This window comes from Electrophorus electricus, chromosome 13, assembly GCF_013358815.1.
Source record: "Electrophorus electricus isolate fEleEle1 chromosome 13, fEleEle1.pri, whole genome shotgun sequence".
NCBI lineage: Eukaryota > Metazoa > Chordata > Actinopteri > Gymnotiformes > Gymnotidae > Electrophorus > Electrophorus electricus.
Window position 1 is genome coordinate 21,816,073 of NC_049547.1, and position 12,474 is coordinate 21,828,546.

Consider the following 12,474-nt stretch of genomic DNA (forward strand, 5'->3'; position numbering starts at 1 on the left):
TTGGGCTCCTGAGCAAGACGTTTAACCCTCAATTGCTCAGGTTGTGTTCAGTCATATAAGTCGCTTTGGGTAAAAGCGTCAGATACATGCCTCAAATGTACTGTGTGTTCAGAAGCAAAAAAACCAACAACATAAAAGATCAATTTTTTACGAAATGCAAAAAAGAGCTAAATATTTGAGGATTGCAGGGACTGAATTACTAAACGAGGCTATAGTGGAACATTGTCACTGTAGTCTGCTGAGATGCAGTTTAGCCAACGTAAACGCAGAAGCAAGCAGAACCCCGGACGTGCTTACGGAGTTCTGCTTCCTCCAGGCCGGCAGGGGCAGCAGAGTAGCAGCTGGGACGAGACTCGGGTGAAAGGTTGGCAGCAAGATGGCAGCGGCCAAGCGTGTGTTGTATGTGGGTGGGTAATGTTTGTCCAGATGTAGTTGGTGGCGCGACCTTAAGACCGAGAGCCGTTACGCGTGCATTCACGTGTTTGATGTCCTAGCTGAGTTGCACGCGGCTGCTCTCGCGGAAGGCGTTTCTGACGGCGCTGTTCGTGTCGCAGGTGGTCTCGCGGAGGAGGTGGACGAGAAGGTTCTGCACGCGGCGTTTATTCCCTTCGGCGACGTCACAGACATCCAGATCCCGCTGGACTATGAAACAGGTGTGAAGGAGGAGGCGCTGGATGTGGTGTGGACCCCTAAATGTCTGTCTGTCTGTCTGTCTGTCTGTCTGTCTGCCTGCCTGCTTGTCTGTCTGTGGTGCGCACCCCTAGCTCTCTGTCTGTCTGTCTGGTGTGGACCCCTAGCTCTCTGTCTGTCTGTCTGTCTGTCTGTGGTGTGGACCCCTAGCTCTCTGTCTGTCTGTCTGGTGTGGACCCCTAGCTCTCTGTCTGTCTGTGGTGCGGACCCCTAGCTCTCTGTCTGTCTGGTGTGGACCCCTAGCTCTCTGTCGGTCTGTGGTGCGGACCCCTAGCTCTCTGTCTGTCTGTGGTGCGGACCCCTAGCTCTCTGTCTGTCTGGTGTGGACCCCTAGCTCTCTGTCGGTCTGTGGTGCGGACCCCTAGCTCTCTGTCTGTCTGTGGTGCGGACCCCTAGCTCTCTGTCTGTCTGTGGTGTGGACCCCTAGCTCTCTCTCTGTCTGTCTGTGGTGTGGACCCCTAGCTCTCTGTCTGTCTGTGGTGTGGACCCCTAGCTCTCTGTTTGTCTGTGGTGCGGACCCCTAGCGCTCTGTCTGTCTGTGGTGCGGACCCCTAGCTCTCTGTCTGTCTGTCTGGTGTGGACCCCTAGCTCTCTGTCTGTCTGTGGTGCGGACCCCTAGCTCTCTGTCTGTCTGTGGTGCGGACCCCTAGCTCTCTGTCTGTCTGTGGTGCGGACCCCTAGCTCTCTGTTTGTCTGTGGTGCGGACCCCTAGCTCTCTGTCTGTGGTGCGCACCCCTAGCTCTCTGTCTGTCTGTGGTGCGGACCCCTAGCTCTCTGTCTGTCTGTGGTGCGGACCCCTAGCTCTCTGTCTGTCTGTGGTGCGCACCCCTAGCTCTCTGTCTGTCTGTGGTGTGGACCCCTAGCTCTCTCTCTGTCTGTCTGTGGTGTGGACCCCTAGCTCTCTCTCTGTCTGTCTGTGGTGTGGACCCCTAGCTCTCTGTCTGTCTGTGGTGTGGACCCCTAGCTCTCTGTCTGTCTGTGGTGCGGACCCCTAGCTCTCTGTCTGTCTGTGGTGCGGACCCCTAGCTCTCTGTCTGTCTGTGGTGCGCACCCCTAGCTCTCTGTCTGTCTGTGGTGCGCACCCCTAGCTCTCTGTCTGTCTGTGGTGTGGACCCCTAGCTCTCTGTCTGTCTGTGGTGTGGACCCCTAGCTCTCTGTCTGTCTGTGGTGTGGACCCCTAGCTCTCTGTCTGTCTGTGGTGCGGACCCCTAGCTCTCTCTCTGTCTGCCTGTGGTGTGGACCCCTAGCTCTCTCTCTGTCTGTGGTGTGGACCCCTAGCTCTCTGTCTGTCTGTCTGTCTGTCTGGTCTGTGGTGTGGACCCCTAGCTCTCTGTCTGTCTGTCTGTCTGTCTGGTCTGCGGTGTGGACCCCTAGCTCTCTGTCTGTCTATCTGTCTGTCTGACTGACTAGCGTTTATACCTCTACAGAGAAACATCGTGGCTTTGCGTTCATCGAGTTTGAGTCGGCAGAGGTGAGTGCTTTGGCTCTGTATGACAGAACCCTGCTAACCCTTCAATACTTCACCCCCCAACACTGTGCAAGCGTCGCTGCCTAGTGGCCAACTGCTGGACAGCTTCTGCAACTTTGCTGTGTGTCACCGTGCAGGTCGTACATGTGAGTTGTCTTTTATTGTAACTCTAATTCACGCTTGATTTAGTTGCTTTTCCAACTGTTCTTCCACCAGGACGCTGCAGCCGCGATCGATAACATGGTAAGATTCCCTTTAACATCACAGTTTGTTCTGACTACAGTAGATGCCAATCTGCCATAAGAGTAGCATACAGTATATCAGGTTTCCCAAACGCCACTCCTAGACACATTTACAACATTTAACAGATGCTTTTGTCAAGAGCATCTTAGCATTATTATGAATCATTATACTATTATATTTATATTATGTATATGTGTGTGTGTGTGTGTGTGTGTGTGTGTGTGTGTGTGTGTGTGTGTATAAAGTCTCTGATTTACTGAGTAATTCTAAGTGGATTCATAAGTGTAGCAGAACTTATGTTTGAGAATCCTCCACGTGTAGACACCTCAGATGATGCAGGTGTTGAACACTGAGCCACGTCGTTTGTCCTGGGTAACGCTGTTTCTGGCCTTGTGTGTCACAGAACGAGTCCGAGCTGTTCGGCAGAACCATCAGAGTGAACATCGCCAAACCCATGAGAATCAAGGAGGGCTCCTCGCGACCCGGTGAGCACGTGCACACTCTAAGGGCTCTCTCCCAAATAAAACACCCTGACATCAGAGCGTACGTGTAAGCCTTGGATATACATTGAGGGCGACTTTCCCACCTCCAGTGTGGTCTGATGACGACTGGCTGAAGAAATTCTCAGGGAAGACAACAGAGGAGGCGGAGCAGGCAGAGTCAGCAGGAGAAGCAGCCAATGCAGCAGCCCAGGAGGTAATATATTTACATATTCATTTACATATACATTTATATTTATGGAATTTGGCAGACGCTCGTATCCAGAGCGACGTACAAAAGTGTTTTGTCATTTCCTCATAGAATAAATCCTAGTACAGTACAGTAGGTTAGAGTCCAACATACCAGTGAACTAGAATACATAGAAAAGTAAATAATGATACCTACAAAAATACAGCACAAATATAAAACAACATGAGTGCAACACCAGCTATAAGTGCTAGAAGGGATCCGTTGGTCTGTAGTAGTGCAGTATTAGTGCTCAGCACAGGGAAAGGCAGGGTCACAGGGTCAACTGTTCACCGTCACGCAGTGTGCACTGGTATCACTCTCCCTAATTGGCTCACATCTGCGCTTGGCGTGCGTGTGTGTGTGTGTGTGTGTGTGTGTGTGCGCAGGGTGAGCCACACACCAAGAAGGGCAGGACCAACCCGCAGGTCTACATGGACATCAAGATCGGCAACAAGCCTGCAGGGCGGCTTCGCTTCCTGCTCCGCGCCGACGTCGTTCCCATGACGGCAGGTGCGAACCCGAGCTGCTCTGAGATCAGCAAGGCCGGCTGCCTCGTCCTGCTGCATTGGTGCCCTTGCTGCTCTGAGATCAGATACCAGCCAGGTGTCGCTGTCCCGCTGCGCTCGCAGAGCTACAGGACGCTGATGCAGAATAGTGGTTGCCGAGATACCGGTTACTGAGATACTGCAGTATTGGTGTCCTGTTAAAAACACACACGCAGAGTTGCGGTTACTGAGATACTGCAGTATTGGTGTCCTGTTAAAAACACACACGCAGAGTTGCGGTTACTGAGATGCTGCAGTATTGGTGTCCTGTTAAAAACACACACGCAGAGTTGCGGTTACTGAGATGCTGCAGTATTGGTGTCCTGTTAAAAAAACACACGCAGAGTTGCGGTTACTGAGATGCTGCAGTATTGGTGTCCTGTTAAAAAAACACACGCAGAGTTGCGGTTACTGAGATGCTGCAGTATTGGTGTCCTGTTAAAAAAACACACGCAGAGTTGCGGTTACTGAGATGCTGCAGTATTGGTGTCCTGTTAAAAAAACACACGCAGAGTTGCGGTTACTGAGATGCTGCAGTATTGGTGTCCTGTTAAAAAAACACACGCAGAGTTGCGGTTACTGAGATGCTGCAGTATTGGTGTCCTGTTAAAAAAACACACGCAGAGTTGCGGTTACTGAGATGCTGCAGTATTGGTGTCCTGTTAAAAACACACACGCAGAGTTGCGGTTACTGAGATGCTGCAGTATTGGTGTCCTGTTAAAAACACACACGCAGAGTTGCGGTTACTGAGATGCTGCAGTATTGGTGTCCTGTTAAAAACACACACGCAGAGTTGCGGTTACTGAGATGCTGCAGTATTGGTGTCCTGTTAAAAACACACACGCAGAGTTGCGGTTACTGAGATGCTGCAGTATTGGTGTCCTGTTAAAAACACACACGCAGAGTTGCGGTTACTGAGATGCTGCAGTATTGGTGTCCTGTTAAAAACACACACGCAGAGTTGCGGTTACTGAGAGGCTGCAGTATTGGTGTCCTGTTAAAAACACACACGCAGAGTTGCGGTTACTGAGAGGCTGCAGTATTGGTGTCCTGTTAAAAACACACACGCAGAGTTGCGGTTACTGAGAGGCTGCAGTATTGGTGTCCTGTTAAAAACACACACGCAGAGTTGCGGTTACTGAGAGGCTGCAGTATTGGTGTCCTGTTAAAAACACACACGCAGAGTTGCGGTTACTGAGATGCTGCAGTATTGGTGTCCTGTTAAAAACACACACGCAGAGTTGCGGTTACTGAGAGGCTGCAGTATTGGTGTCCTGTTAAAAACACACACGCAGAGTTGCGGTTACTGAGAGGCTGCAGTATTGGTGTCCTGTTAAAAACACACACGCAGAGTTACGGTTACTGAGAGGCTGCAGTATTGGTGTCCTGTTAAAAACACACACGCAGAGTTACGGTTACTGAGAGGCTGCAGTATTGGTGTCCTGTTAAAAACACACACACAGAGTTGCGGTTACTGAGACTGCAGTATTGGTGTCACTTTAAAAAGGAAAAACCTGCCAGGAAGTGATGCGTTGATTACTGTCTGTCTCCCATTGGTCTGTGGCAGAGAATTTCCGCTGTCTGTGCACGCACGAGAAGGGCTTCGGCTTCAAGGGTAGCAGTTTCCACCGGATCATCCCGCAGTTCATGTGCCAGGGCGGAGACTTCACCAACCACAACGGCACGGGCGGTAAGGCCATCTACGGCCGCAAGTTCGACGACGAGAACTTCGTCCTGAAGCACACGGGCCCGGGTGAGGAGTCCAGCCCTGCTGCCTCTGCACGGGGGGAACATTCGAATTTACTGTCCGAACACGAAAACGGAGCAAGTTACAAGACTCCTGTACGGAGTAATTTATAAGTAATGTCATTATCCTTTATCTGTTTGTTTATCTGTCTGTCTGTCTGTTTTTGTTTGTTTGTTTGTTTGTAGGCCAGCTCTCTATGGCCAACTCGGGGCCAAACACTAACGGGTCACAGTTTTTCATCACCTGTGATAAAACCGACTGGTTGGACGGCAAGCATGTGGTGTTTGGGGAGCTGATGGAGGGCATGGAGGTGGTGCGCGCCATGGAGGTGGGTGTGGGGGTGGAGGTGGGTGGGTGTGTGTGTGTGGGGAGGGTGTGGTTGCACATATATGCTTATAAGAGTGGATGAGATGTCAAATCATTGTCGTGTGTTGGTCTTGGTTCTTTACTGTTGAGTGTCAAATAAAAATCCTGTACAAGATCTTAGAGAGTCTTACAGTAATGGTGGCAGTTCTCAGGACTGTAAAGTGGGTTTGAGCGGGTTTGAGCAGGTTGAAGCGGAATACCAGTGGTTTGGCTTCTTGGTGCTGATGGGTGCTGTTTCTGTTTCTCCACAGGCTCAAGGAACTAAAGATGGAAAACCCAAACAGAAAATCATTATATCTGACTGTGGGGAGTATGTGTGAGAGGTGTGTGTGTGTGTGTCTGTGTGTGAGAGAGAGGATGTGAGACATGACATTTGTTTGGAGGATTTTGTAAATCTCTAATAAACTTTTTAAAAATAACACTTCCTTTTTCACTGGCTTCATTTTTGCATATATTGCTGTCAGATAACGGAAATATTAGGAGTAATTGCTGAATAATATTAACATTCATCACCAGTGTTATGGGATTTATGTCACTTTTAAGCTGTCTTACTTGTCTTTCATATTTTCTTCTCGCTACTTCAAAGTCAGTTAAGTTGCTATGGCAACATACTTTCACAGAATTTATGCAACGCACTCAGGTGTGTTAGAACTCTCAACCCACAGGTATGAAACCCTCCTAACGGAGCCTTGGTAGTCCTGCCAACGTGATGAGTCATTTTCACAAACAAGCAGCTTACCAAACAAAAACCGGGGCTTTGAGAAGGGTTGGGCAGAAATCCAATCCCAGAATGCACCAGGCGTGTACAGCGTGCAGCACCTGGGGCTATCTCGTCGTCTTCTGCGCCTACGACGTGCTTGTGCTGGGATTCCACAACTCTTTCCATGTGTACCTCGTCGTGATCGAGGAGTCTGAGGAGACCAGCTCCAAGATGGGCAAGTTGCTTCTGGTGTTTCCTCTGGTGTGCATCCTGGTGTGATATTTTTTCTGGTGTGGTGTTTCCTTTGGTGTGGTGTGGGCTCTAGTGTTTCTTCTGGAGTGGTGTTTCTTCTGGCGTGGGCTCTGGTGTGATGTTTCTTCTGGTGGAGTCGTCATAATATTCTTCAGCTCAGCGCCAGGGAAGATGATGGTGCCTCATGGGTGTCGGAGAGATCTTCATCCTGGGGTCCTTCATCATCCTCTTCTCCATGGTTGGCTCTTCCTTCGCTCCGTCACTAGGGGCGCTCTTCTTCACGCACGGTGTCCTGATGGGATTTAGGTCCATCTTGGCTTCCACTCCGGGTTAGTACAGAATGTCATGCAAACTCAGACTAATTCCAATGTACAGAGTGCATGGAGCTGGCAGATGACTAGACACATTCACCTTGTGTAAATTAGTCTTAACGAGATCTTCCCCCGCCAGCCCATAATTCTTTTCGGTTCCAGCTCCTGTGCGGTGCCAGACCCTAGCAATCAGCATCCACGTTGCTGGGATTCACATGGCGTTCGCCCGTGCCGCTCTGACGTGCAGGTTCGCCACGTTTCTCAGGTTTGGTGCCGGTGCTTCACCACCAAGTGCTCTAAGGCTATGGGGATCATGATGTGGAGAGCAGTGCTCTCCTCCAGATGCAGTTCCAACAGCACGGGTGGAGACAGGGCGGAGCCTGTGAGTCTGCTCCACCCTCACGATCATCTCAGGCTTCATCTACCTGCCCTTGGACCCTAAAGGGGAATCATACACCTGCTCTGAACACTAAAGGTGGGTGACTGTGTAGGGACTCGACCTTGGTATCACAGATGCTAGGAATTACATTTTACTCCCTGTATTGACCTTTGACCTCATGAGAGCTGAGCGCATGCCGGTGGCCTGGGGCTTCACGCTGACCGTGAACGCTGTCAGTTTGCTGTTAGTGCACTTTTATTCATGTCTACTGCAGCTCTGCTTAAGCTGTTACGGGCCTGATCTCACCAAATGCTCATATTACTTAGAATTTTGCTACTAAAATGTCTGAATTGCAGTTTGAGCTCTGCAAATGTTTCTAATTGCTAAAATTGTTTGTTGTTTGCTTTCTCCACGGCAAAAGGTGTCACATGCCTTACAATACCCGAGTTTAAATACCAGTGACACAAGAGTCCGTGTTCACCAGTGTGCTGGGATGACATTATCCCGTCACAGAACCTCTGAGGAAAGTTAGCACTTGGGATCCGACAGAGAGGCGGGTCTTGTAGTCTTCCTGAAGGTGACGGGCGTTTCTCTGTACCACTGGTGCCCCTCTAGGTTGGATGAATGACATGACAGGGAGCTACACCCTTCATCCCGTCAGACCTGGCACAGTATCAGTACACACAAGATCACAGAGTGGACCAAATCTGCCGTCTCGCGTCACCCATTTCTCAGTTACATTCTCAGAGCTTTGTGTTATGCAAATTACTAAAGGTCATTGTTAGTTACATGCTACCATCCAACATTTTGTCGCTAGCACAGGATCAGGGCCCATCTGTAAGTCAAGCACTGAGCATCTGTTTTTCTGAGTAACTTTATTCAATGATTCTTTTTATTGGAGATTGCTGGGTCAGAATGTTTTGAGCGAGAACCATGAGATAATATATCAAAGGTGCATTAATATAATGTATAACATGCTAGCCTTAAATCATATTCGCATTATACAGTTTAAAAAGCAAACAATTCTTAGGGCTGAAGGGAAACTAAATCACTCAGTGGTTAAATTTCATATTTGTGTAATGTAGCACGTTGTGCATTAACATACAGTGGCCACAAGGCGGCGCACTGGACCTGCGTATGAGAGGAGGCCAGTGTAGCAAATAGGCTAACACCCGGGTTGGCACGGAAACGTATACGTATGAGGTAGAAATGCAACGTTATGAACCTCTAGTGCAGAAATAGCTCCTCTATTCCAGACTGCAGAGACTCTCAAACTCTAAGTTGCAGTCCTTCGTGCAGTTTGTTCTTGTGTTTTACAGAAGCCATTTAAAAACAGCTTTCTGGGTAAAACGGGGTAGTCATGAGTGTTTTTGAGTAAATATATTTGTTTTGGGTCTGATCTACTCGTGTGTGTGTGTGTGTGTGTGTGTGTGTCACAAGCACATAGCTGGTCTTCTGTATCCCATTGCTAATTATTTTGCACACACATTTAAATGTTTACACACACACAGAAACATACAGAGGAATAATATTAAGACAAGTGTTCCATTAACCAGTAATCCAAACTATTTATTTTCAGCACTGAAACACATTTGTTAGACAGTTAAACAAATCCAGTTAGAAAGCTTTGAGTCACACGCCACCTAAACCAATCAAGCATTTCACACTCCAGAAGCACGTCCACGTCACACTCTGGCGCGTCTCTGTGGCCCAGTAGAGGCCGCCAGCACTGTACCACCTATAAGAGCTGCCGCACATGCAAACCAGAAGCTGTCGCTCTCTCGGCAGAGGGCAGCTTCCGTGTGTCAGAAACTCGCAGGTATGTTTTGGACACATGGACACATGGACACATGGCTCCGGTCGCAGCCTCGGAACCCCCGTGTAAACCCCAGATTACTGTCCTAATGCAAACGAGACATGGGAATATAAAGGAAAACCAGACGGTTTAACGTAGTGATATAGTGTCGTATACAGCTGTCATATATGTACTGTGTAGCCATTACAAACCCAAAAGGAAGCTATTATAAAGTCTACGCTTGGGCAACGCCTACTCAGATTAACGCCTAATCAGATTCGGACCTACTCAGATTAATGCCTAATAAGATTAACGCCTAATCAGATTAGCACCTACTCAGATTAACACCTAATCAGATTTGCGCCTACTCAGATTAACGCCTAATCATATTAGCACCTACTCATATTAATGTGTAATCATATTAACGCCTAATCACATTAGTGCCTACTCAGATTAACGCCTAACCAGATTAGCACCTAATCATATTAATGCATAATCAGAGTAGCGCCTAATCAGATTAACGCCTAATCAGATTTTCATGGGTTGCTTAAAAGAAACAGATATGCTTGCAGTCTTGACACTAAACAAGGCAGGTATGCGCATTCATTTTTTTGTCTGAGTCTTAGGCTCCCAATCACAGTCATAGAGCACCCAGTGACAGAGAGACAGACGCTCCATCCATCCATCCATCTCTCTCGTAATGTCTGTAGCAATGTTATGAAGAGATGCAGCCTGCATGAAGGTTAATTAATAAAGCACTCGGAGTAAAACTAGAATGTAGGACAGGCTCCAGTTTAGCTGTTAAAGTAACAGAATGCAGAAGCTAAATTTTGGCAGGACAGCACACACACACACACACACACACACACACACACCCCATTGCTCCCCTGACTATGTTATTGCAAACTACTGAAGCATTTAAAATGTGCACAACATCTCTGTTTGCACACGTCCGTGAGGCTAGTTTATCACGTTAGTACAACTGCATGTGACAGCCAGTCATGGTCTTCAGGGACTGTAGCCCACCTGAGTGGAAGGGAAATAACTCTTTAACTCTTCTATCAGTTTTGTAGGAGTCATTCTCTCCCGAACTATGGAACCTCAACCCAGCAAGCTCGGAGAATGTGCGTAGTACAGAGTGAAACGTCTGTCATCCTCTTAGATTTGTGCTTTAAACCACTCTGTCAGCCTGGTTGTCTTTGTTAAAACTCCCATTCTGTCATAAACATTTATTACAACGGACAAACACTCAAGTTTTTGCCATTTTTCCTCTTAGAATAAGAACTGACGTAACTAAGACACACAGCCACCTCACTCTGAAGACCAATAAAACCGTGGCCGAGGAACTTTGCTGGCTTGCTGTTGTAATCTAATAAGTGCTGATACTTCATTAACTAAACAGTAATTAGGTTGTGGAGCACCTTCACACCGTCTCAGTTCTCTTGTACAAATCTTTTGTGTCTTTTCTCGGTGCTGCCCAAAGGAGAGAAAATTCAAGTGCTTTGTGCTCTGAAACAGCGTACAGACGTTTCGCAGGGATAACGAGTTACGCTTCAATGGCTGGGCTTTCAAAGGCATTCACTCACCGATCCAGAAGGCCTAGATTATTTTTCTACATTATTTTCACTACATTACCCTCATTTAATTCTCTCTTTTGTGCAGTTTGGCACTTCATCATCTTAATAACGTTGTGCTGTACTTGCATAGGCTCTGCGTAGAAGCAAAAGGGATATTACAACTGTGTCACTGTGCTCTTCGTGGTCGTTTTATGACAGTGAGTCGTATATTTTTTTGTGCCGCCAGACAACTGGAAAACCGCGCCGCCGACGTCCCTCCGCGCCGCGACAGAAGAGACGTCCTTCCAAGGCTTTATGTGGAGGCGTCCGTCCACCAAGCTGCAAAGAAAGGTTTCCCAAATAAAGCTTTGTGTTTGATTGCGATTCTCCATCATGCTTTCATCCGCTTCCAATTCTTCCCCCAATGAAAAAACCCCCCCCAAAACAACAACAACAACAAAAAAAACCTCTCCGTCACACATTTCGGTCACCCCTGTCAGGCAGGTTCAACACGAAGGGGAACAGAACCCCTTTAGCATCCTGAGGTGCCTTCAGAGGTTCCTCGGCGAAGCGTGCACCGTCCTCCTCCACCACGAACTTCAGGGTCTGGTTCTTGTTGACGCAGTAGATACAGTTGCCCAGGACGGCACACCTGAAGGGCAGCGAACTCCCCTGGCGCTGGGCGGCGCAGTCATGCCACATCTTGACGATGGTGTTGTACTTGAACACGCCGACGCCGAGCTCGCGGCCGACGTCGAAGCGGTAGATAAAGTTCCTCAGCGCCACCATGTCGGCCGACTTCCTGCGGCTGTTGTTGTACGGACACTCCTGCCACTCGTCCCGCTTGGGGTCGTACTTGAGCAGCCGGTAGAACAGCGAGCCGCCTGATACGTACAGCTCGCCGTTGCAGGCGGTGGCCTCGTGGGCCACGGCGAAGGCGCCCTTGGGCAGGGCCGCCACAGCGGTCCAGCGGTCCGCGCGGGGGTCGTACCTCTCCACCGTGAACAGGCACTCACCGCCGACGGCGTACAGGCAGCCGTCCGCGGACACCAGCTTGAGCTGCGCTCTGGCCTGGCTCATGGGCCGGACCTCGCTCCAGCGGTCCGTCACGGGGTTGTAGCAGAACACCCTGTCCGACGCCTTAGCCTTCTCGCTGCAGCCGCGGATTCCGCCTGCCACGAACAGGTAGTTGTACATGCAGCAGATGCCGCAGCCTTTGGTGCTGACGTCCTCGGGCATGACGGTCAGCGTGCGCCAGTCCCGCGCGGCCTCGCTGTAGCAGTAGATCACGTGGCTATCCTCCAAGGAGGCGCCCAACAGGGGGCTCTGTGGGCGACTGTTGCTCCTGCTCGGGGGGCGGCTGCCAGCGCGCTCGAACACGTCCTCGATCTCGGCTGCCATCAGGCACGCACCGCCCTCCATGCGTTTCCTGAGGACCAGGTCCCTCTCTGCGCCCGTTAGGCGCCCGTACACCGCGGGGTCGCGCAGAACCTGCAGGAAGTTGTCGCTCATGAAGCGGTAGGCTGTCTCCTTCAGAGTGTTCAGACGTTGCTTTTTGGCGATGGCTAGAATCTCGTAGCAGTTTTCGCTCGTGAGTTGTGAAGACACGCCGTCCACGGCGGCCTGCACCGCACACGGCATCTGCAGGATTTTCGCCCCTGTGATGACGTCCACGACGTTTTCCTTGTTAAC

The 12,474-nt window shown here is 49.6% G+C and overlaps 2 protein-coding genes across 3 annotated transcripts in view; one reads left to right on the forward strand and one right to left on the reverse strand.

Annotated features, from left to right (window-relative positions):
* The first annotated feature begins 329 nt into the window (after positions 1–329).
* On the forward strand, positions 330–8,856 carry ppie (peptidylprolyl isomerase E (cyclophilin E)). Of its 2 annotated transcripts, XM_035532838.1 has the most exons (11): positions 330–407; positions 555–653; positions 2,118–2,161; positions 2,375–2,401; positions 2,805–2,886; positions 2,994–3,097; positions 3,517–3,640; positions 5,244–5,429; positions 5,609–5,751; positions 6,041–6,128; positions 8,838–8,856. In XM_035532838.1, exons 1-10 carry the CDS (start codon positions 377–379, stop codon positions 6,107–6,109), a joined length of 909 nt encoding a protein of 302 aa, XP_035388731.1. In that variant the 5' UTR covers positions 330–376; the 3' UTR covers positions 6,110–6,128; positions 8,838–8,856. The 2 variants fall into 2 exon arrangements, with proteins under 2 accessions (XP_035388731.1, XP_035388730.1); XM_035532837.1 differs by lacking the exon at positions 8,838–8,856 and having other exon boundaries at positions 6,041–6,210.
* Positions 8,857–8,987: 131 nt separating this feature from the next.
* Positions 8,988–12,474, reverse strand: part of LOC113576354 (kelch repeat and BTB domain-containing protein 11) — an 11,737-nt gene continuing 8,250 nt past the window's right edge. The window contains exon 2 of the mRNA XM_035532844.1: positions 8,988–12,474. This exon is cut by the window's right edge and continues 1,168 nt beyond it. Within this exon, the coding sequence (XP_035388737.1) occupies positions 11,257–12,474 (1,218 nt within the window). The 3' untranslated portion in view covers positions 8,988–11,256.

Bases quoted from the DNA above. Each gene is read 5' to 3' on its own strand.
- ppie (XM_035532838.1), top strand. From the start codon at position 377: ATGGCAGCGGCCAAGCGTGTGTTGTATGTGG. The intron at 408-554 runs GTGGGTAATGTT...TTCGTGTCGCAG, and splicing joins CAAGCGTGTGTTGTATGTGG to GTGGTCTCGCGGAGGAGGTG. The intron at 5,752-6,040 runs GTGGGTGTGGGG...GTTTCTCCACAG, and splicing joins AGGTGGTGCGCGCCATGGAG to GCTCAAGGAACTAAAGATGG.